At 35.3% G+C, this 25801-nt stretch overlaps 1 protein-coding gene and 2 long non-coding RNA genes across 5 annotated transcripts; 1 reads left to right on the top strand and 2 right to left on the bottom strand.

Moving 5' to 3' along the window:
* Nucleotides 1-2195: 2195 nt before the first annotated feature.
* LOC145820144 (uncharacterized) lies at nucleotides 2196-3362 on the bottom strand. Its single transcript, XR_014361182.1, has 2 exons — nucleotides 2559-3362; nucleotides 2196-2451 (listed from the first exon to the last, which is right to left on the bottom strand). It is a non-coding gene; the product is annotated as an uncharacterized LOC145820144 (long non-coding RNA).
* A 2179-nt stretch (nucleotides 3363-5541) lies between these two features.
* LOC145819606 (uncharacterized) lies at nucleotides 5542-7385 on the top strand. Its single transcript, XR_014360352.1, has 2 exons — nucleotides 5542-5859; nucleotides 6385-7385. It is a non-coding gene; the product is annotated as an uncharacterized LOC145819606 (long non-coding RNA).
* A 2635-nt stretch (nucleotides 7386-10020) lies between these two features.
* On the bottom strand, nucleotides 10021-21471 carry LOC114269596 (F-box protein CPR1). 3 transcript variants are annotated; one of them, XM_028210948.2, is made up of 4 exons: nucleotides 20223-21471; nucleotides 18007-18078; nucleotides 10466-10541; nucleotides 10021-10354 (listed from the first exon to the last, which is right to left on the bottom strand). In XM_028210948.2, the coding sequence occupies exons 1-3, from the start codon at nucleotides 21458-21460 to the stop codon at nucleotides 10514-10516; spliced, it is 1338 nt and encodes a 445-aa protein (XP_028066749.2). In that variant the 5' UTR covers nucleotides 21461-21471; the 3' UTR covers nucleotides 10021-10354; nucleotides 10466-10513. The 3 variants fall into 3 exon arrangements, with proteins under 3 accessions (XP_028066749.2, XP_028066748.2, XP_082771042.1); XM_028210947.2 differs by having other exon boundaries at nucleotides 10196-10541; XM_082914916.1 differs by lacking the exons at nucleotides 10021-10354; nucleotides 10466-10541; nucleotides 18007-18078 and adding an exon at nucleotides 18775-18867.
* Nucleotides 21472-25801: the final 4330 nt, after the last annotated feature.

Raw genomic sequence — 25801 nt, 5'->3', positions numbered from 1 at the left:
GCTGAGACTAAACTTGTCTCCCTTAGCAACTGGGGTTTCACCTGATTTATAATTTTGCATGCCAAATCTATTGAGTACTTTTTCGATATAGCTCCTTTGTGATAATCCCAGAATACCCCGAGAACGATCTCGGTGTATTTCGATTCCTAATACAAAGGAAGCATCACCAAGATCTTTCATTTCAAAATTCTTAGATAGAAATCTCTTGGTGTCATGCAATAAGTTTATATCGTTTGTGGCAAGCAATATATCGTCAATATATAAAACCAAAAATATGTGTTTACTCCCACTGAACTTGTGATACACACATTCATCAACAACGTTAGTTTCAAAACCATACGAAGTGAGAACTTGATGAAATTTGAAGTACCACTGACGAGAAGCTTGTTTGAGTCCATAGATGGATTTAGTCAATTTGCAAACCATATTCTTTGGGTCTCCTGACACAAAGTTTTCTGGCTGCACCATATAAATTGTTTCTTTAATGTCACCATTAAGAAAAGCTGTTTTGACATCCATCTGATGCAACTCAAGATCAAAATATGCAGCAAGCGCCATAATTGTCCTAAAAGAATCTTTCGAAGAAACTGGAGAGAAAGTTTCTTTAAAGCCAATTCCTTCCTTTTGAGTAAAGCCTTTGGCTACAAGACGTGTCTTATACCTCTCCACATTACCATTTGAATCCCTTTTGGTTTTAAATATCCATTTACAACCTACGGGCTTCGCACCAACTGGTAATGAGACAAGTTCCCAAACTTTATTATCTTGCATAGACTTATATTCTTCATTCATGGCTTCTATCCATTTATGAGAGTTGGAACTTTCCATGGCTTGACGAAAGTTGATTGGATCATCTTTCGACATTCCATTTTCTACCTCATGTTCCTGGAGATATACAATATAATCATCCGAAATTGCAAATCTCCTTTCTCTTGTGGATCGCCTTAATGGCACAGGTTCTTGAGGTTGAGGTTGTAGAGTTTGTTCCTCAAGAACAATTACCTCATCTTGAATGAGGGGTTGAACTATATTATCTTGAACAACATTGTCTGGTTGAGGATCTGAAGTTACTTCTCGAACAATGACAGGTATAGGAACCTGTAATTGGTCAAAAGTAATAGTAGGAAGTGGGATTACTCCTGCTTCCTCCTCAAAGACAATGTCTCTAATTGGATTTCTCCCCCCAAACTCAACATCCTCAAAAAATGTTACAATTCCCGTCTCAAATATTGACCTATTTGTGGGATCATAAAACTTGTAACCCCGTGATCGTTCGGCATTGCCAATAAAGTAGCTGCTAACAGTTTTAGAGTCCAATTTTCTTTCATGAGGTTTATAAGGCCTCGCCTCAGCAGGATACCCTCACACATGCAAGTGTTTTAGACTAGGCTTTCGCCCAACCCAAAGCTCATAAGGTGTTTTTGCAGCTGCTTTAGTTGGCACCCGATTTAAGAGATAAGTTGCTGTCTTTAGAGCCTCACCCCAGAGGGACTCTGGTAAAATAGAATGACTGATCATACTTCTTACCATATCCTTAAGAGTCCGGTTTCGTCTCTCAGATACACCATTCATGCTAGGTGATCTTGGCATGGTGTATTGTGGGACGATTCCACATTCCTCCAGGTATTTGGCAAATGGTCCTGGACGTTGTTCACCTGATCCATCATATCTGCCATAGTATTCACCACCACGGTCAGACCTGACACTTTTAATCCGTTTGTTGAGTTGTAGCTCAACTTCGGCCTTAAATTTTTTGAATACGTCCAAAGACTGTGATTTCTCATGGATAAGAAATAGATACCCATATCTGGAATAGTCGTCTATGAATGTGATAAAATACTGCTGACCATTCCAAGACGCCATAGGGAATGGCCCACAGATGTCTGTATGAATTAATTCTAAGACATCTGTAGACCTATGGGCACCAAATTTCTTCATTTTGGTCTTTTTTCCCTTGATACACTCAATACAGACATCAAATTCTGAAAAATCAAGAGAGTCCAAAATTCCATTAGACACAAGACGCTCAACTCTAGATTTAAAGATGTGACCTAGGCGTTTGTGCCATAATGAGGCTGAATTTTCCTTAGTTAATTTACGCTTTGTACCTCGTGATTCCACGTGCAAGGTTTCATTATAAGATGCAATAGTTTCGAGCAAATATAGATTATCAAACACATTAAGTAAACCAGTACCAACAACATTTGAATTAATAGACATACTAAACTTCATATTTCCAAAAGAACAACAATATCCCAATTTGTCCAATACAGAAACAGAAATTAAATTTCGTCTAAAGGACGGTACAACAAAAGTGTCTAATAAATCCAAATAATAACCAGTTTTAAGCAATAATCTAAAGTGCCCTATTGCCTGCACTTCTATTGACTTGCCATCACCCACAAAGATGTATCTTTCAGCATCAGTTGGCTTTCGGTAGTTCAGGCAACCCTGCATAGAAACACATATGTGAGTAGTAGCACCAGAATCTACCCACCAAGTGTTTCTTGGTACTGAAGCTAAATTTATTTCAGAACAGACCAAAACATAAAATGTACCTTTCTTTACACACCAGGCGACGTATTTGGCACAATCCTTCTTTCTGTGTCCGGGCTTGCCACAAAAGAAACAACCATCCTGCACTTTCTGTTTCTTTGGTTCTGGACCCTTAGGAGTAGCAACTTCCTTTCCCTTATGCTTTCTTTTGCCCGTATGCTTGGAGGTGCTTGCCAGATGAGCACTTTCAGTCCTTTCTTGCTTCAATCTCTCTTCTTCTTGCACACAAAATGAAATGAGCTCATTGAGAGTCTATTTCTCCTTCTGGCAGTTATAACTGACCTTAAATTGGTTAAATTGTGCAGGAAGAGAGATGAGAACTAAATGCACAAGCAAATCATCAGATAGGTCGAGCTTTAGTGCCTTAAGTTTTGAAGCAAGATGAGACATTTCCATGATGTACTCGCGAACATTACCCTTGCCTTTATACTTTATTGAAATCAAGCTTACTAAAAGCGTGCTTGTTTCAGCCTTATCATTTTTAGCAAAACGCTTTTGAATTTCTGAAAGAAATTCACCGGCAACGGTAACATCCTCTGTTATTGCACCCCGAAAGACTTCTGGAATCCCACGCTTCATGATCATAAGACTTAGCCTATTAGAACGATCCCACTTTTCAAAGTACACAATTTCCTCAAGAGTACTTTGTGCAGTGAGATCATTCGGTTTTGGCATCCTTAATGCCAAGTCTATGTCCATGCAGCCGAGAACAATCAATATGTTCTCTTTCCAGTCCTTAAAGTTTGTTCCATTTAACATTGGAACATTGTTCATGTTGGCAGAGATTGAAGTAGTCGACATTAAAGCTGAATAAAATAAAACGAATAAACAATTATGCTCACATTAAGTAACCAAACAAATAATCTCTAAATAAATTAATTTAATGACAACATCTCAAGATACCTAGCACAACATTAATACCAAGCCTTTGGGTAGTGATATTAACTGTAAGTGGTATTCTTGTTGCAATGATCAAACATTGACAATAAGTTATGTCAAATAACAAATCTATCTTTTGATGGATTTATTATTCACATTAGGTTTCCTTGACAATTGGCACATGTTTATCACCACAAAATGTGTGTGTAATTCTGCCAAGTATTAATCATGTCTTTGGACCGATAAATACCCGCATGAGATACACATACATGAACATCAAAACATTCCATATAAAACAATCTAGACAAGAGAGATCACTTTTGTGACATCTTGTTTGAATTGACTTATATTTAGAACATTAGAAAATTAAATTTCCGTAGACGTTGTATGAAATTACATTAAATTTAAAGATTTCTAAATTTGTTACCCCGTATATGTTATATAATCTGCAGCAATCCCAATTATATACATTAAATTTATATAATTGACGGTTCCAAAAAAAAAAAATTTAAAACCACAAATCACATGTATCAAGTGAAAAGAAAACTCCAAATCAATTTGTGATAAGAAAATTAGAACATAATGGTATTCTGATTCACAAATGACATGTAAGAATTAATTATTAAATTCCAAAAAACCAAGCCACATCTTTATTGTGTTATTAAATTCCAAAATGCTCTGTTGCAAACATCCAGGAAAAACAATACAGAAACCACGGTTTTGTCTTTGTTTCATACATTGAATGAAAAACAATGCAGAAACCAAACCCGTTATACAAAAAACCACACATGCACCCAAGAACCAATTAAACCTCATGAAAAATAAATATATATACATGATATAAATATATTAACACATGCAATATATCCATTTGAGGCCCCGTTTTTAAACATACATATATATATATATATATATATATATATATATATATTTAAACACATGATGTTATCCATTTGAAAAAAATGAACCGCCCATCCGAATTATGTTCCATTTCCAGAAAACAAAACAGAATTTGCAGCAGAGGAAAAAACAGAAAAACAAAAAACAGAATCTAATTCCAGGAAACTAAATAGGATGAATAAAAGCATATCTATTCTGATAATGATATAACCGCTTTGATACCACTTGTGAACATAAATTTCAGAACATGAAACTTCATGTTTCGGATCATCTACCATGTATATCATCAAGAAAACAAGACTAAAACTTACCCGAATCCATCGATGAACGGTTAAACGGAAGCGTCTGATTGTCAATAAAACCTTTGATATTGACTTTGTTAGTGCCTTCTAATCCTTTCCTTTTTGGTGCCTTATGTTTCTCCTTGAGAAGATTTAGAAGAAGAATCGCAGCTTTTCACCATTGGTTTTTTTAGAGAAACATGAAACGGTGTGGCAATTTGTTTTTCAAAAAGAAAACCAACTTAACCAATTTGTTTTAATTTCTATTTCTGCCCCTCATAGAAATAGAAATTACTCAACTAGTATCTACACATTAGGTCCATGACACATATACCCTTAAGCCTATTAACTAAATTGAATCATTTAGATTGTAGACTTCTTATAAATGATAACACCATATTTAAATATGTGGTCCTATTGAGATATTATCTAACACATTAATCTATACAATAGGCAAACCTTTCACATCTATTTTGGTGAATGGGAGCTCCACCGCTCTTTTCATTACTTCCAGTTATTCCATTAAGGTCTCTAGCTACCAACCATGGAATAGTCAGATTGTCGGCGAATCTTTGTAAATACATCCACAACTCTTCCCTCACAATTGGGTTTGGACTTGCATAAATGGCTGTAAAAATCCAATCCACTTCATGTTTCCTTTTAACAAGCACATTCATCGCCTAGGACGAGTGAGATAATTCTTCTGCTATAACTAGGGAGTGGTTTGAGATGTTACAAATAAGTGTACTTTTTATCTTTTTATAAAAATTAAAAAATAAAAAGTTTGTGTAGAAAAGTAGATAAAGTGGGTAGAAAAGTAGAAAAAAAATGTTGATAGATGTTGATCGTTGCAACCTAAATATAGATGTTGATTGTTGCGACCCAAATAAGTGTATGTATGCAAAAAAAAATATATTTTTTTAGTGCATGCCAAACACCTACTAAGTCTTCTCGCCAAAGCAGCCAAATACCTCCTGAATATCCCACAGCTTCGATTTGAATCATCTTATTCAACCTCGTACCCGTCAAAAGCTTTGCCTGCCCACTTTGAACTCGAGTTTCCAAAAGGATCATGACTCTAGACCAATTCACGAAGATGATGGAATAAACCATCACCACGAGCGCCTCTGCAATTCTAAACTAGGATCTTCATTAAAAATACTTTCAACAATCGCTGAGCATTCGGCCAGTCTCCTCCTCGCCAATTGCAGCTTCTTCACTACACTCAATTTCCTCAACCAATGTAAGCTGATCTCAAATTTCTGTCTTCTCATTAAGAACGAGTTCTAAGCCCGTTTCACTCCCTGCACTATCAATCTGGCCCCGGGACTGAATTATAGTTGCTAAAACCACTATATCCGGTGGCCTACCAATTGGTTCTTTGCTAATTGAACTCGAGATTGGACCACCTATATCCCCAATCATTCGAATGGAGTTAGGAGTCTTCATTTGAAAAGATTCTAACAACACAGTTGACCCATTATTATTCGAGCCCTTATGCTACAAATTTCCCAAAGCTGGAAATTCAAGAGTAAAATTCGAATTCAATGGATTGAAGAGAGTCTTAATGGTGTTTGGACCATAGAGAGATGAGGACTCGCTGTTTTGCTGGCTTTGCTTTGAAATGTTTAACGCTTGATTAGATCTTGACACACTACCCCCATGATCACGGGGTGGAACTCTACTACTTTTCGTATTAACACAATCTTCCCATCATTAGATATTTCCTCATCACTAGGGATATTCACCACAGCCTTTCCTTTTGCAGCAAAGCACATGTGTCACATATTCATTGCATCAGCTACTTGTGCTTGGCTCCTCCCTATATCCACGTCACTTCTAAGCTCATACTCATCAAGGACTCCAAATCGAGAGCCAGCTGTACCAAATCTTTGGAGATATATGGTATAATATCGGATGATTAAAGTATTGGTGATGGAGAAATTTAGTATCAAGTAATCATGGAAGTGTTTTGAGGTAATCTAAATGGTATACAATATGAAAAATGTTTGGTGGTTCAAATTTGTGTTGTTCAAATGGCTCAAATGCGTCAAAACGATATCGTTTTACACTTAAAACGACGTCGTTTTGGGTATTTCGAGACATTCGAGCCATGAATTTTCGAGCTGCCTATCATTGTTACTTCCTCTAAATCTCTTTACAAAGAATTTTTATTTTAATTACCTTCAATTTGTATTTCTTTTAATTATTCTAGTCATCTAATAAATTTTTTGAAATCATTTTATGTTGATTCATTTGATTATTCTGGTCATTTGATTAAACTCTATATAGTTACTCTGTATTGAAAATGGTGATTTATTTGACGTAAAAATATTCTGTACATTGATCGAGTGGACCACTGCTTGCACCAATATGCTGAGAAAAGCGGTTGTGCTTGGATAAGGTGAGTAAGGTGGATGAGGTCGGTCACTGATCATATACTAAGTAGGATTGGATATTTGATCCTAGACAAGTTATCGTGTGTGAGTTTATTTGTTTATGCAATTTGATAAATTTCTTGATTATCGAACCGAATCGCATAAATTGTTAGATCCATATTAATTTATTCTCTAATGAGTCTTATTGTTCTTCTAGTATTGTATACTTTCGGAGTTAATTTATTTTTCAGGTGCGGAATAATCTAGTGACGATTGAAGTTGAAGCATTCAAGGAATTATTGGGTTAGAGATTATATATTATTTTTGGAGACAATTGTGTAAAATATGTTTGGAGATATTTGTGTAAATTATTTTGGAGATGATTTGTATATTTCAGGTTATTAGTTATCTGAAATTATAAATTTGAGATTTATTTAATTTATTAACGACTGAAAAGTTGAGGCGTTACCAAACTTGTGAGACGTTTATATATAAGAAGTTTTTTTTGCTCCAATCATTTATTCTTCACTAAAAATCATTTTTTGGACCTATTTTTAAGACCCAATGATATGTAAGAGAGATGATTAGAAAAAACATAAGAGAGAGAGAGAGAGAGAGAGAAAGAGAGAGAGAGAGAGAGAGAGTTTGTCTTAGATATTATAATAGAGTATTACATCATCGATTTTGAAAGGTGAATCTAATTTTTGAGTTAGGATAGCAATACTCATTTCTCAAACCTAATTTCCAAAGAGGAGCAATTGAATTTGGCAAGATTCTTGGCAGCAGATTCTCTTTTTAAGTTCAAAAATCCGAAGAAAATGATCTTTAATTTCAACTATGAAGTAGGATGGGTCTTGAAAGCCTAAAAGCACAAAAATATATCATATAATTGGATACAAAATGTATGGATGAATAAAAATTTATGTTGATCTTCCTAATAAATTTTATAAAATTTTATCCATTCATATATGTTATGTGTCTAAATCTACAATCGATTTCTGTGTTCATTATAGAACTTATTTTAAACTCTTTTTCTTCTTTTTTTGTGTGTGAATATGAATGATCTTATGCCAAAATAATTTCAAGTTGTTACTCTCCCCACCCCCAAATCAAACATATTGAGAAGAGTACTTTTGATTAAGGGTGTTTGCGGTTCGATTGCAGCCGAAAAACCTCTAATCCAACATCCGTCTGCCGAATTGGCAGACTAGAAAAAATCAATCCGCATCCATCCGCCGGATTGACGGATGCAGATTCAACAGATTGACAGATGAATGCGAATCGGTTTAGCGGTTTAAACTTTCACAAATTTTGAACATAAGAAAACTATGCAGTATCAAAATTATTTCATTACTTTTTTTATATTCAAAAACTATTTAATTTGATTTTTAAAAAAATAAAGAAAATTAAGCCTTATATTTTCCACACAAAAATACCAAATATTAACACTTGCCATTTGATAAAAGAATTTTCAAATTGCAAACAAATTGAAAACACATCAGAATATTTAAACTCTTTCTAATTGAAAACACAAACAATATCTAAACAAATTGAAAACACAAAATCTTACAAATTACTAGGGATGGCCAAAAGAACCTTAAATCCACCATTTGTCCAAAACTAGGCGGATTGAAAAAAATCAATCCGCAACCGTCCGCTCATCATCATGTATCTGTCCAAAATGTAGCGAATCGATTCGATTTGGTCGGTTTGGACAAATTGGAATATCCGCTGCCCACCCTTACTTTTGATTCAAAATATTGAGAAAAGTACTTAAATAGTACTCAAATCTTGATTTAAGTACTTTTGTTGATATTTTGACTATCCAAAATGAAATTTTGTCTTGTAAATCTTAATAGAAAAACCTTAATTTAAATGACTTGAATGTCACTAAATTGTCAGTTATTTCCTTAAGTGTAATAATCCCTTGGATGGTCTTTCATTCATTCATTCTCATGATCTAATTTTTGATTGCAGTAGTTTTTCTGGTGTAAAATTATTCAAATGATCTAATAGTGCATTGTTATGGGAAACTTGCATAGAAAGAACTAAAAAAACTAATTACGTTTCAGAGCGTTGCCAATTTTCATTTTTTTCACATTTTCATTTTTTTCACATTAGAAACATGCAAACATGTTTTTATTTCTTCTTCTTCTTCAGAAACAAAAGAAACTAAAAGAAAATAGGAAAGATATTTGACACATTGTAAAATTGGGGGAAAATGTTGCGCAATCCAAAAATAAGCTAATTGTTTTTTGCGCGAGTCGTGAAATGAAGGATAAAGGGAGTTGCTGAAGGAGAGAATTGCTGGAATTGTAGAAGGGTACAGTTGCTGGAGGGAGAGAGTTGCAATGAAGAGACTTGTTCAAAAAACAAGTGAAAACATTTTTTTTTTTTTTTTACTATTCAAATATTATGGTAATCATTGTCACTTGTTTAACAACAAAAACAGTTACCAAACACGTTTTATTTCATTTTTCAAGAAAACAGGAAACAACAAAGTCATCTAACAGGAAATCAGAGGAACTTGACTCGATGAAAATTTGATTGTTCCTCTATTTACTATTATTTGCAAAGTTGAAGTCACAAATGCAGCAACTAGTGGACTTGGGACTTAGTCATAAGTGTTAAAAGGAAGGTACCCTACCAAGTGCCAACAAAAGATTAATCACGAATGCAAACAGAACATACGAAAAGCCCTTTATTGGACAAGCACTGAGTTGTGTGGCTCTCTAATGCCAACGAAAGGTCAAAATGCAAACAGAAGATACGACAAGCCCCTTACTCATTCTGTTATTAACGGAACACTGTGTGGTCATGGTCTTGTGCTCAATAAGGATACATGATCATGTTCTCAAAAAGAAATATGTAACCATTTTTCAGGGAAAATATGGACAAATTGACTGCATCTTATTGAACGAACAGAGTCACAATTAAATTCCCTTCCTATTGGACTCAAATGTAGAACAAACTGATCAATTTTGAGAAAACAACACCATTGGTGATCATGAAGGCAAACAAGAACCTTTTGGTGGGAAATGAAAAATAGCACTTACATGGCGTCATGAAGAACTACATCAGAGAGGTTTTAGAATTTAGTGTGCTACTTCTCTATATGCTTCAGAAATAGACACCATTCCATAGTTTTTCCCTATCTAGAAACCCAAGAAAAACAAAATATACAAAATGATAAGGGCAATATAGACACAAGCAAAATGGTTGTTATTAGGTGATTTACGAACCATTTTTCAGCATTGTGGTGCTCTTTCTTTACTTGGTGATGCTTGTGCAGTTACTCTCTATTGCCATTCAAATGTTGTTCTCTTCTAATGTCATACACCTCAGCTTCTATTTAAATCTCTACATAACATGATAAAATGTCACAAAAGAAGATATAACAACAGGCTGCTAGTGAACAGCCCACAAAGTTGTCAAACATAACTAATATAGCCGTGACATCATAAGAAGCACCTTCTTGTTCTCTCTGTTTTCTCTGACTACTTATTAACTAACACAGAACTACTCTCCCATTGCTCCAGCATCGAGCCTGAAATAAATAAAGTTTGTAATGTTAGAAGCAAAATGTGACAGGGTAATAAGTAGTGAGGCTCCGTTCCTATTTATGGATTTGAAAGGCATTCATATAAGGAGCAAGCAAGAAAATAACACAAACTTAGATTTTATAGTTTTTCCAAGTGTTTGAAGATTATGTTAAAGAGCTTTCCCATGATGCATTTGAAATATCTATGCAAAAATAGTTATTTGAAATTATGCCAAGGATTCCCCTTTTAGCTACAAAGATGCTGCTAAAATACATCTTTTCTAATTTTTCTATCCACCTATAATAGGTAACTCTCTAATATTTTCATAAAATCCAACCTCAAATCCCTAAATTTGAAATCCACATCCATCCAAACAGAACATTGAAAACTAGAGATGACAGTTCTTTTATAGGTTAAAAAGAGCAATTGAAAAAAAAACACACGCACACAATCTGTTTCACATGCTCAAAGACTGCCTCATGTCTCTAACATCAAATTATATAACTTAACATAATCTTTGCTAATGTAACCATAATTCATCCATACATGAATGTCATTGCACAAATTAGCCAAATTTGGCCAAGACAGAGATAAAGTCTGACTGTTGATTGGAGCATACCATGGTTTGGATAGGCACCCAAACTAGAGGAGTGGTTTCACCGGCAGTCTCGATAGTATGTCGGCAATCACCTCTTACAGAATGTCCAGCATCGTTCAATGCTTTAGGGTTTGCGGCAGTTTTGGAAAAATGTATGAATAAACTAAAGCTCGAACAAATTTTTGTTAAAACATTTTCATATTATCTAGTCACTTTCTTAAATACACTTTTATCCAACTCTTTATTTTTCTCTCATCCATTTAAGTAATTTTAATTTATATTTTTATTACCTTATCCAATCATCAATTTTTCTAAGAGTCGTCAAGAATATAACTGTGTAAAGTGATCTTTTAAAAAAATATATAACTGTTTAATAAGATCAATAAAAAGAGTATGATCATTATTACAAACTACAGTTGCTAAAGAGGTGGCTGTTTCAAAATAAAAAATTTCTTGTAATTTAATTTTTTTTCGAAACTAATTTAGTATCAAATTATATTTTGAGATAGCATTTTCATGACTGCTATAAATATTAAGGTAAAGTGTTCAAATTTTTAAGTTTAATTAGTTTAATCTTAATTTCAAGAATTAAATTATGAGATGTACAAAATACAAAAACAAAAACAAAAACAAAATAATATCCAAGTTCATTGATTACTAAGGACTCTGTTTGATACAAACTAAGTTAAGCATAACCATTAAAAAATCAAGAAAAAATATAGATGCTCACAAACCGGTTACAGAATACTCGATGGATCCAATAATGTGTGGGACTTACCTTTTGTGAGTGTTCTATATCCTGTTATGTGATTGGATAATGTTGATAACAAACTTGTGTATTGATTAATTGAAAGGTAAATCAAATTAGTACAAATATATATAGTCTAATAGAATTAAACCCTAACAACCTAAAGACTAAACTATCCTTAATGAATAATATAAGCTACCATAATTCACACCCCCCCTCAAACTGAGGATGCAAGCGCAGAAAGCATCAAAAGTTTGCCAAGAAGAAAACGAAAACGAACAACAGTGTGAGTTTTCGTAAAAAAATCAGCCAACTGAAGAGAGGAGAGAACAAAAGGGAGAGTAATAGTGCCATTCTGAAGATGCTGTCTAACAAAATAACAATCTACTTCAACATGTTTGGTTCGCTCATGGAAGACTGAATTATAGGCAATCTGAACAACACTTTGATTATCACAATACAATAGAGTCGGATCAGAAAGAGAGACGTCCATATCAGAAAGAAGCCACCGAAGCCAAACGATCTCGGAAGTAGCATGAGCCATGGCACGATACTCAACCTCAGCAGTGGAACGAGCAACAACAGATTGTTTCTTACTCTTCCAAGATATGAGAGAATCGCCGAGGAAAACACAAAAACCAGAAGTGGATTTGCGATCAGAGATGTCACCTGCCCAATCAGCGTCAGCATAGGCACGAAGAGTCAAGTCCGAAGAGGCAGATAATAGCAGACACTGCAGCAAAGTGTCACGAAGGTAGCGCAGAATACGGAGTATGGCAGCTCAATCGGTGGAACGAAGAGCAGAAACAAACTAACTGAGAATATGCACAGCATAGGAGATATCTAGATGAGTAATAGTGAGATAAACAAGGCACCCAACCAACTCGCGGTACAAAGTGGGATCCTCAACAAGAACACCATCAGAAATAGAAAACTTAGCGTGCAACTCAAGAGGAGTGTCGACAATTTTGTCATCAATGAGATTGGCACGAGAAAGAATATCACGGGCATATTTAGTCTGAGAGAGAAGATACCAGATAGGAAAAGTAGCAATCTCAATACGAAGAAAATACCAGAAAGACAGCAAATCCTTCATCTCGAACTCCTAAAACAACTGATGCTTAACCTCCTCAATAGGACCATAATCAGAGCCAGTGATGATCATATCATCCACATATAAGAGAAGGAGAACAAGGCCAACTGAGCTGCGCCGAACAAAAAGAGCACAATCATGATGACTAGGGCGAAAACCAAGCTGAAGTGCAACAGAGTGAAATCGTTGATACCAAGCACGAGGAGACTGCTTGAGACCATATAGAGCACAACGAAGACGACAAACAACACCAGGAGGATGAAAGAGACCCGGTGGAGGGCGCATATACACTTCTTTAGCAAGATGCCCATTCAGAAAAGCATTTTTGACATCTAGTTGAAACAAAGGCTAGTGATGAGCAGCAACAACAGAGATAAGAGTGCGAACAGTAGTCATCTTGGCAACGGGGGCAAAAGTCTCATCGTAATCAATCTCATACTCCTAAGAAAAGCCTTGGGCAACCAAACGAGCTTTGTATCGTTCCAAAAAGCCATCAGAAAGGGTTTTGACCTTATAGAGCCATTTACAGCCTACAATATTCTTGCCAGCAGGTAATGGAACCAAATCTCAAGTCTGAGTGTTAGCCAAAGCAGTTAACTCGTCAGTCATGGCAGCAATCCAATTGGGATCATGACAAGCTTCCTTGTAGAACCTGGGCTCAAAATAAGTATGAAGACAAGAAAGAAAAGATTGATAGGAAAAGGAAAAACATGTATTACGAAAACCATACCAGTTTGGAGGATGACGGTCTCGCTTTGGAAAACGATGTGCAGGAGGAGCGGGATCCAAAGAAACAGCTGGAGGGACAGTAGAGCTAGAGACAAGCAAGCTCAAAAGAGGAGCAGGGAAAGCAGGAGCTGGAGAGGAAATAGCTGGTGAGATATCAAAAGTGCTAGGAAAAGGCAAAGTGGAGATCTCAAGATCAAAAACAAACTCATCGGGAGAAACATCAGGAGGAAATGGGTCAATATGACCCAATTCATCCTTGGTAATAAGGATAGGGGTGAAAGGTACAGTTTAGTAGGGTAGTTTTTCTAAAAGGTAACATGTGTAGACACGTATAGCTTTTTGGTGGCAGGATCATAACACCGATAACCTTTCTGATTACTGCCATACCCTAAAAAAACACATAGGACACAACAGGAACTAAGCTTAAGAGCGCTCCTGTTTAGGAAGGAGCACAAAGCATGCAGAACCGAAAATACAAAGAAGAAAATAATTGGGAATAACACCAAAAAGGCGCTCATACGGAGATGAGCCTGAGAGAAGAGGAGTAGGCATCCGATTGAGAAGATATGCAGTAGTGAGCACAGCTTCTCCCCAGAAAACAGACGGGACAAAAGACGAGAGCAACAAAGAGCGAGCTGTATCAAGAAGATGGCGATGTTTACGCTCAACTCAACCATTTTGGGCAGGAGTGTTAGAACACGAAGGCTGATGAATAGTGCCATGAGTAGCTAAAAACTCCTCAAACTCCAACAAATAATACTCACCCCCCAAATCAGAACAGAGAACTTTAATGGTGGTGGAAAACTGAGGCCTCGTTTGGGAACAGGCTAATTTAGTAACTTTTTGGCTATTTGGCTAAAAAGGTAGGTAAAAAAAACTTGTATGTTTGGGATGACTTTTTGACTAATTACGAAAAGATGTGCAAAAAGTAGAGAGAAAAGAGAATCTTTGACTTTTTGGTATGGGTTGTTGGCTTTTTGGCTAATTTAGTAACTTTTTGGCTAATTGGCTAAAATAGCCTCTTGCCAAACGAGGCCTGAGTGCGAATCATGGAGTGAAAATTAGAATATATTTTGTAGAAATCAGATTTTCGAGTCATCAAATAAACCCAGGTAAACCTACTGTAATCATCCACAAAAGACACATAATATTGCGAACCACCCTTGGTAACTATAGGGGAAAGACCCCAAACATCAATATGAACCAATTGAAAATGAGAAGATGAAATAGAACTACTTTCATTAAAAGGAAGAGCAAACATTTTAGCTAGTTTACAACCACGACACTCAGAAATATTATCAATGGAAAAATTTCCTAAATGTCCAGACTGAACTAACATCCTCAAACGATCACTCGACAGATGACCTAACCTAGAATGCCAAATATAAAATAAAGAAGACTTATTGTTTAAACAAAAAGAAGACAATGTTGTAAAAGATACTTCTGGAGGAACATGCAAACTATCCAAGATATATAGTTCTCCAACTCTACGCCCGATCCCAACCTGCCTCTTGGATACCCAATCCTGCACAACACAATAAGAAGAAGAGAAAACAATTGACTAATAGAAATAAAACTGAGTGAGAGGTGAGGCACATAATACAAGAGAAAGAGACAAATGGGAGGAGGAAATAGAACCAACAGAGTGCACAAGCATAGAAGAACCATTAGCTGTAGCAATAGTGATAGAAGAAGATGGGGAGACACAATTATTGAGGAGAGATGCAACACGGGTCATATGATGTCAACAACCAGAATCAAAAATCCACGAAGTGTGGATATTACCTGAAGAAGATGAACCAGACAAACCTAATTGAGTTGTAGTCATAGCAGAGGCCTGGGATGAAAGATTTGGATTGGCCACCGTGAAAGACTTGAACTACTCAAACATAGACTACATATTGGAAGACGGACCATTCTCAAAAACTAGTGCAAGAAAGGGCAACAGATGAGCAAGATCCCGAAGATGTCGGCTTAGAGGATGGTGGACCAAATGAACAACCCTTAGGCTGCAAAAGTTTAGGATAAGCATGTTTCCAATGGCCTTTCTGATGACCGAAGCTGCACTCATCTATAGAAACCCGAGGCTTGGGCTTACCAGTAATCTGAAATAAAGGAGAATGTGGGGTGGGCAACAGCGGAGGAGTGGCAAAAACTAATTGAGAAGCAGGAGCACCATGAGCCACCTTAAACAGAGTTTCTTCCGCAATAAGCTCGTGAACAACACCATCCATAGAAGGCAAGGGAGACTGATAAAGAATAGCTCCCTGAAGTGGCTCAAATTAATCACCAAGGGCAATAAGAAATTGAACAAGATGTTGCTTCTCCCGATACTTGGTATAACTGTCAAGTAACTGCAAATTCGATGGTTCCATTAAAGCAAGCTAATCCCAATAAGTAGTCATCTCATTGCAGAACTCCTGAATGGACTTATTTTTCTGACTAGCACTGCGAATAGACATCTCAAGTTCATACTGTTTTGCAAAGTTAGACTCAAGATACATGGTTTTCAAATAGTCCCAAACTTGTTTAGAAGTAGAATACTTGGAAAAATTCATACCAATGGTAGTTTGAACTGAATTATGAAACCAAGTAAGAATTTGTGCATTTTCCTTATCCCTTTTAGCAACATTAGCCTCAGTTTCTTGAGATTCCGTAGGTCTAATAGTCACACCAATCACATAGTTCCACATGCCTTTACCCATTATAAAATTTTTCATTACATGAGACCAATAAGAGTAATTGGTGCCATCTAACTTATTGATGATAGCTTGCAATTTATCATCAGCCATAATCCTATAATTAAGCAACACAGTAAAACCAAAACAAAGTGCCCAACCAAAATTGCAATTGCTATAATTATAGCACCAACCAAGTCAAACTTAATAACCTTTATCACCACAAATATCAATCAGGTCAAATTTATACTAACCTTATCACCACAAAAAATCAATCAAAGAGAACCAAGGCAGAGCAGAGAGAGCGAGAGAGAGAGAGAGAGAGAGTGAACCTAAAACCAGAAGTCCATGCTTCGCCATATTCGAGCTCCTTTTGCTCAAACCCTAATCCTAAATGGGTCGAAATCGATGCCTCTGCAGCACCATCTGGTCGATGTCGTCTCACAACGATTACATCACCAAGGAAGAGGTCATCGACAGAGTCCTTCACGTTGTCAAGAGCTTCGATTGAACCAGATGATGGGTCGAAACAAGTTGAAGACGCAACCTAGAGACCAGAACCAACAACCGGGAAAAGCGTAGTGCTTTGAAGTGCGACTAAGAGAATAGAGAACTCAGAGAACTGCAACGACGGCCTTGCAAAGAGAGAGAGAAAGGGGCTGCGATGGTCAATGATGACCTGCGAAAGGTATGCTAACATCTGGGTCGTGGCTCTGATACCATGATAAAAAACTTGTGTATTGATTAATTGAAAGGTAAATCAAATTAGTACAAATATATATAGTCTAATAGAATTAAACCCTAACAACCTAAAGACTAAACCATCCTTAATGAATAATATAAACTACCATAATTCACAAATGTGCGCATAGTATTACTGAAAAATCAACTAGTGGGAGAAAGGAGCACTTTATAAAACAGTTTACTATTTTAAGCTAAATGCCAAGTTTCAAAGTTTAGTCTTTAAAAACGCATATTAGATGATTTGACTTTTATGGAACATGAAAAATGAATATTAGCACAGTTTTATTCATTAGGTTTTAAGAAAAAACAAGATAACATGATTTGACCCATATTAGACATGAAAACACATCTATATCTATATTTACTAACAGTGATCCATGCTATGCACAGGATCTTTTATATAATTGAGTTATATTCTACGTATAAATTTACACTTATATATATATACATATATACATAACAAATTAAATAATTGGGTAATAGTGGCATATAAATCTGTCCAAAACTTGTTCAAAGGAACTAAGAAAAATCAGAAGTTAAAAATTGCACAAACAATTAAAATATGTCAACGTAACATGAAGCACCCAACACCTTACGAAAGAAAATGTTGTTCAAAATAATAGCTAAACCAAGAAAACAAAAACAAAGTGATTGCCAAAATCAATTTGAGATATCTGTAGTATGGGTGTACATTTACTTTCACATGCTCAAAGACTGCATCTAGCATCAAATTAAATAACTCGATCCAATCTTTGCTAATATAAAATTCATCCATATATGAATGCCATTGCACAAACTAGCCAAATTTGGTCAAATCAAAGATATACCGTCCTTACTTGGCAGTTCTTTAGAAGATAATAGATGAAATTCATTAGCTTACCTCAACACCTTCTTGCTCCTTCTAACAGTGGCTTGCAGCAGCAGCTTGAACCTCTTTGACAGGAAATCATAACTAAGAGAAACAAAATCCAACATACAAAAGATTAAGTAACACGAAGCTAAATAAGAAGAGCATCAACAAAATTCTCGCATCTTATGTGTTAGTTTTTGTGATATTTGCTGTGTTAAATTTGTGTTCTTGGTTATGAAATTAGTTTAAATGAATTTTGTGATACACATTAAAGTTATGATTACTAACCTTTCTATCTTGACATTTTTAGCATTCTTTAGATTTCAAAATGGAAACGATGTCTTTCTACTTCTGTTATTTCTTTTAGGGTAAATTACACTTTTCCCCCCTTCATGTTTTGCCACTTTCTCACTTTGGCCTTTCAAGTTTGTTTTTTCTCACTTTGGCCTTTATGTTTCAAGTTTTTCTCAATTTATTCTTAAAGTTAAATTTTATTCAAAATTAGACAAAAAAAATGTCACGAGAACTGTCACATAACATAAAAAATATATTATTATATTGGGATTTTAGTTTGTGTTAGAGATTTGAGTTATTTATAACAAAATATTTTTATGTCACATGATTGTCAATGTGTCACTTTCTGTCTAATTTTAACACAAGTTAGCTTTACGAGTAAACTTGGAAAAACTTGAAACATGAAGGGCCAAAGTGGGAAAAAATAAACTTTTAGAGCCAAAGTGGGAAAGTAGCAAAACATAAAGGGGAAAAAGTGTAATTTACCCTTTCTTTTACCATTTAAGGTGAATCACAATCCTTCCTTTCCATACATGCATATATGTTCTCTGTTTCTTCGCTTCCTTCCATTTTGTATGAGAATGCGGGTCTTACAATCTGAAACAAAACCTAACCTATTTTACAAAAAATAAAAAAACAAACTTGTCTCTTGATTTGAGTCATATAATATGATCTTCTCAATATTCTAATATGTTGCTTGCTAAGATGTTGCCAATCTGGATAAACCTACCATATACAGCCATCATCATCATCTTCAATACAAGGAATAAGGAAGACTGGAAGAGGAATTTGAGAGAGATCAAAGAGGGGGAGGGGATGAGGGAGATCAGAGAGGAATAGGGTGCGATTGGTTGATCGAACGGAGGGGAGTCATTGGTTGCAATGTTGCAGATTGTAGATCAGAGAGAGAGAGAGAGATGAACAATCTAGAATGATGAGATAGAGACAGAGAGAGATGTAATACGCTTGTAATCCCAACCTCATACAGTTTTCAATCCACGTGTACAATTATTTGAATAAAATATGTTTCGATCAGTTCAGTTTCGACGGGTGAAGATTTTATAAACCCGAAACCGACCGAAACCTGAAGACAAATAAATTCACAAACCTAGCCAATCGTGTGTTGCATCGGAATCACCCGTACTGCCTTGGATTGAGTTGGTTCGGACTGGTGAATCAGGTGCATGAACAACCCTAATTGTTGTACTTGGTTCTCGAAGATAAGTAGCATAATTCAGGCTATTAAAGAAATCAAATGCGACGATAATCTTCTTAATCATGTTATTTTACAAGTTTCCAATGGATTTAATTTGAAAGTAGAATGTTATAAATAGAATACAGACAATTTTTAAAATGAATTTGCTCCCTATCAATGTTCAAACAACATTACCATGTCACTATTAGTTATAAATACAAACATTGATGTTTGTATTTTTTGCTCTACGAAATAGTATTTTCTTAGCAACCACAATTCTAAGTACTTGGAACTTAAATCAATATAATAAATCACTGGATTTTATTTACGCACATGTGAAGTTAATATTTCACTTTAATGTTTAGTTCTTAAAAACTTTTCAACTTTTTTAAGTATATGTATTGTCTAACTCCTAAGATTTTGTATACTATGAACTCTGTTTAATTTGTATGATTTATATAAATCTTCTAAAATTGCTTTCATTTAACTTTGCAGTTACATTTTTATGGAAACACTATGTTGTCAAACTCGTACTAAAAAAATGTGCATGCCACGGGCAAGATCTACCGTGCAACACAGAGTGCCACAGAAGTAGTATACTATATAAAGAAAATCTATTTTCATCCAATATAATATATTCGATCATGTTATTTAATGAATCATAATTACATCTACGACAAACAATGCCAAGCAAAATAAAGCACCATTTACAAAATAGCAAAAGCAAATAAGGCACAATGACTTGATTTTAGTTTACCTTCTGAAGACCTTTTTCTTCTTTTTGTCTTTTGTTGCTTGGTCCTTGCTATCATCCAGACGACCACCATCAAGTGGAACAAGGCTACCCAAGCATACAGTTGTTTCCAAAACGTCTGGCTTACCACAAATCTCAACCATCTCAACTGTCTTCCTTTCTAAGTTATACCAAAGAAATCTCTGAGAGTTATGTTGGAAGAGAACCTTCTTACCATTCTTTGAATATGCCAAGGGCTCCAAATAAATAGCAAAACAATTAATTACATACGAGTTCTCAATGTAGATCAATTTAGTCCAAGATTCCTTCACCCCATACTCCTTCATCACCCATAAATCAATACCCTTCTTATGATAATGGTGAAGCACACAAAGGCATCCATCCAAGACCGCAAACTTCAAATGAAAATCGACAGCCCCACACTCGGGTAGAGGCACCATTCGGTATTCCTCCGACCCAAGATCGAATGCAATAAGAGCGCGAGGTCCATCAACCAACATTGGTTTCGGATTCACACTCCAATGCAAAGCCCCACCAACAAGTAAACCAGTGCATTGATCAAGTTTAAGGTGATGAGGAAAATCACCAACTTTCCTCCAATAATCCGATTTTAAACTATAAACCCTAACTTTAGATTCAAAATGCACAAAACCAGCACCATTAAACTGGGTAATCCTCATCACCTTGTAGTCATCACTCACTGAATCGTACCCAAGTCCAAAAAAAACAACAAACATACGACAGAAAGCCACTGGGATTTCGATCGGCAAGAGAGGTAATTCCAAATACTTTCGAGTTGATGGGTTCGACAAAACAACTTCTACGTTTCTGAAAGACAAACAGAGCAAGCCATTGCAGGAATTCCAAACTTGATCCAATCGTTTCTCAAACGTGAGTGGTTGATAGAGCTCAAAATCTATGTCCAGCTTATCGAAGTGTACGGAGCATAGTAGGTTTGGGATGTTCGAGTTCAACTTAGTGACAATGAGGGAGAGATTGGATCGGGATTGAATGGATCGTTGAAGGTGCATTTTGATGAAGGTAGGGCTGTCGATTAGAGAACACCATGGTTTGGATACGCACCTGAATTGGAGGAGTGGTTTCACCGGCAGTCGAGAGAGTATCTCGGAGATCACCTCGGGCGGAAGCTCCGGCAGCGCTTGCTCCATTAGGGTTTGTGAAGGGTTTGGAGAAATGTAGTGACTATCACATTCACTTGTCCCGGGCCAAGACATCTCCATTTGATGCCTAAATTTATATCGTTTGGGAACGGGCTTGGTTTTTTTGACTTTTTTTAATTTTTTAAAATTTTTTTTTTTTTTTTAGCCTTGAGTTAAGAAGTTTGATTTGGAAAGAATTTTTTGTCTTTTTTTTTATTGTGTTTTTGACTTTTTTAGAGATTGTTTTTATGTAAAAAGTCAAAAAAATATTAAAAAAAATAATTCCCAAATAAAAAGTCAAAAAAATAAATTTTATTAGAGAATTTAAGTGAGGCAATCTTAAAATAATTATATTATTTGTGAAATTTTTTTTTTTTAAGTGTTAGTTTGATATACTGAAAACACTTGCACTATATACACAAGAGATTTATACTACCGTACAATGAGATTATCCTCTCACTGTTCAATTGAAATAAAAAATTTTCGATATTATTTTGAGAGTAAATGTTTGTTAATTTAAAGAATAAACGATTGTTTAAGTGATATAGATAGATTTCAGTTTGAGCGTAAGCTTTTGTCAATTTAAGGGGTGAATGAGTGTTTTCAAAAGTGTAACTAAAATGTACTTCTTTTGTCATAAATTGTTGGTTCATTTTTACATTTTTAAAGGGATGGGGACTTCATTATACAAATAGTTTTGATTTTCTGGGTGATTTGGTGACATCGTAACAATTTTGTGTTCAGTTGCTCTCCTTTAACCATTTCAAAGTCTACTCTCCTAGCTACGGAGCAATGTCGCTGGATGACACAAGTTTAGTTTATGAATGAATGAAACTATTTTAAATAATAAAAATGTTAGAAGTACTAAAAATTCTATTAAAAGTTTCACCAAATGTCTCACATGGATGTATGGGTCTCACACCCATGTGAGACATTATTACTCTTTAAATAATGATGTTGATCATGATAAACGTAGTTGCATGCTTGCGAATTCTCTTAGTAACACTTCAGATTATTGTTAAAATAATCTTCTGTGTAAAATAAATAAATTGAAACAAATCAAACAAATAAAATAAATTACTTACAGAATTTATTTTATTGAACCAAATAAATATTTAAAGATCAAGTAGAGCGTGTGGCATTCTATCCTTAAGACATATTTGCCCCGCTACAATGCTTGCGGAAAAATGGCATTTATTTCTCAGGATACAATGATCTTTACAAATTGTAGCAGCACTCTAAACAATTTGTATGGCGAACCAAACCTGTGTTCTATACTCTCAAAGTATTCCCTACAAATTAATATGAAGAATTATACAAAGAAAGAGCAAAATGGACAGCAAAAATGAATTTTTTTTTTTTTCCAATTGTTTTCGGATGCCAAAGACTGCTGGAAATAGCCTTTATTTATAGGCAAACAATATGTCCGAACAGGTGTGAATTGTGAATGAACAGATAGGTTTTGAATTCAACAGGTGTAGTTTCAAATTTGAACAGATAACTGCAGCAGTTGTGAATCTGTCCAGAAACTGCTGGGTAGTTTTGAATCTATCCGAGTTCCAATAGATCTGAAAAACTGTTTGGAAAAATTGGATTGAAAGAGGTAACATTGGACAAGAAATTAAATTTAAGTTTGAATTAATTTCGTTAAGAATTTTGGAAAAAAATTAATATTAGAACTAACCCAACCCACACCTGCGCCCCGCATGGAAGGCGGGGGCAGCACGCGCGTGTGGTGGTTTGAGCCAAGGTTCTATTTGTCTATAACTCCTCCCTTCTACAAACTTGGAGTGCCCCTTGGGACCGAATCCAAGTGTTGTTACCTAGAACTTATATACACACATGAGTTTTTTTCAAGTTTCAATGTGGGACAACTCTTACAAGGAAACCCATATTTTATTCTTTTATTTGTCCATTCCACGAACCCGAAAACGACGTCAACTTCTCATTCACTCATAAAAGGTTTTGACAAACCATCTTCACCATGTGACTTACCAAGCGGCAAGGAACACGTCACCTCTTTAGACCCACTCCAAAAAACGTATGGGACCCATTCAATTTTAGGCTTAAAGTTATAAAAACCAAATTTTCCAACAATCCCCCACATGAATGGAATTTGACAAAGAGAAAATGCAACAACATAATCTAATTACAGAGAGTACAGAAATTGGGAATATTTTGCAAAGGATAGGTAGCTTTTGGCTTTGAACCTTCCCTTGTGAGACACTATCGAATTTACTGACTAACCAGTGAACATGGTGTCTTAAACTGTTCAGTTATTTGTGTAAACCAAGACAATAGAACTTACATAGTATATTACCAGACACAGTTTAGTTCTCACTATTGTGTTTATTTTGGCCCTGAACAACCTGGTTTTTCATAAGTGCTCTAGAGAATTTTAGTCCTTCACAAATCTCATAGAACCGGCCCAGTTCACACTCATATAGGTGATTCTTATAAAGAATATCTTGCCATATTCCACTAGGTATACCTAGATATAAGAATCATTAAAAGTATTACTTAATCTAAAACCCTGTAGACATTACTATTTCATCATAAAAATGGATAGGAGTTTAACTCCCCGGTGATCCTTATGAGTCATACATAACTCGGTTGTCCCTTTGAACCTAGATCTTGGGATCTCCAGTCAATTAGGTTGGGTTGCCGTTGTGGTAACTCTTATTTAACAAGCTTAAGTCTCATTCCCTTCGATGAATTCTCAACTAGCTCTCTTGCTAACCATTTGGTTAGTGGATCCGTTATGTTGTCTTTAGACTTCACATATTCAATGGAAATAATTCTATTAGAGAGCAGTTGTCTTAAAGTGTTATGTCGACGACGAATATGTCACGACTTACCGTTATACATATGACTCTGTGCTCTACCTATTGTTGATTGACTATCGCAATGTATGCATATAGCAGGCACCGGTTTTGGCCACACTGGAATATCTTCAAGGAAGTGGCGAAGCCATTCTGCCTCTTCCCCAGCTTTATCTAAAGTTATGAATTCTGATTCCATAGTAAACCTAGCAATGCAAGTCTATTTGGAAGATTTCCAAGATACAACCGCATCACCAAGAGTAAAGACATATCCACTGGTGGACTTTGAGTCTCTAGTATCTGATATCCAGTTTGCATCACAGTATCCTTCAAGTACTGCTGGATATCTAATATAATTCAGTCTAATGTTACGAGTAAATTTGAGGTATCTTAGAACCCTTATAATTGTTTTCCAGTGTTCTACTCCTGAATTACTCGTATATCTACTTAATTTACTTACTGCATAAGCTATATTCGGGCGAGTGTAATTCATCACGTACATTAAGCTTCCAATAATTTGAGCATACTCTGATTGAGAAATACTTTCCTGTACATTTTTAGAAAGAAACAAATTAACATCCACAGGTATTCTAGCACGATAATCATCATCTTTGTTAAATTTGTCAAGTATTTTCTCAATGTAATGTAATTGTGACAAAGCATAACCTTCTGATGTTTTGGTAATTTTCATACCAAGAATTACATCAGCAATGCCCATGTCCTTCATGTCAAAATGTTTATTTAACATTTTCTTGGTAGTTTTAATCATGTCATTATTACTACCTATGATGAGTATATCATCCACGTAAAGACATACTATAACATAACCATTGTTTGTGTTCTTAATATAAACACATTTGTCACACTCATTAATTTTAAATCCATTTGACATCATTACCTTATCAAATTTCTCATGCCATTGTTTTAGCGCTTGTTTTAAACCATATAATGATTTAACCAATTTACACACTTTCTTTTCTTTTCCGAGAACAAAAAATCTTTCTGGTTGTCCCATATAAATTTCTTCATCTAACTCACCATTTAAAAAAGTAATTTTTACATTCATATTTGATGAATTTCTAGATTGTATAGAGATGTAATAGCAATTAATATTATAAGGGATATTATTCTAGTAACAGATGAGTATGTGTCAAAGTAATCAAGACCTTCTTTTGTCTAAATCCTTTGACCACAAGCCTTGCCTTGTATTTATCAATTGATCCATCCGCTTTCATTTTTCTTTTGAAAATCCACTTGTACCCAAGAGGTTTACAACCTGGTGGCAAATCCACCAATTTCCAAGTGTGATTTTGCAGAATGGATTCAACTTCGCTATTTATAACTTCTTTCCATAAAGGAACCTTAGGACTGGACATAGTTTTTTTAAAAATTAAAGGCTCATTTTCTAACAAAAATGTTAGGAAATCTAGACTAAAAGATTTTGAGGTTCTAGCACGTTTACTACGTCTAGGTTCCTTTTCCTCATTTTGATCCATCTCTTGTTCTTGTTATTGTTCTTGTTCTTGATTATGTTCTTGATCCTGATTAGTAATAGCATCATAAGATCTTTTTTTAGTACTAGTCTCTTGTCCAGTTTTAT

Source organism: Camellia sinensis, chromosome 2 (genome assembly GCF_055761805.1).
Source record: "Camellia sinensis isolate YWXY chromosome 2, ASM5576180v1, whole genome shotgun sequence".
Taxonomy (NCBI): domain Eukaryota; kingdom Viridiplantae; phylum Streptophyta; class Magnoliopsida; order Ericales; family Theaceae; genus Camellia; species Camellia sinensis.
The sequence above is the reverse complement of the archived record's forward strand: the minus strand, read 5'-3'. Positions and strand labels throughout refer to the sequence as shown.

What these genes read in the sequence shown, in the direction of transcription:
- LOC114269596 (XM_028210948.2), bottom strand. Translation starts at nt 21,460, where the DNA reads ATGGAGATGTCTTGGCCCGGGACAAGTGAATGTGATAGTCACTACATT. An exon ending in AAGAAAAAGGTCTTCAGAAG is followed by an intron (nt 18,079 to 20,222) that starts GTAAACTAAAAT and finishes TGTTTCTCTTAG; the next exon opens with TTATGATTTCCTGTCAAAGA. An exon ending in AGGAGCAAGAAGGTGTTGAG is followed by an intron (nt 10,542 to 18,006) that starts GTAAGCTAATGA and finishes TATTTATTTCAG; the next exon opens with GCTCGATGCTGGAGCAATGG.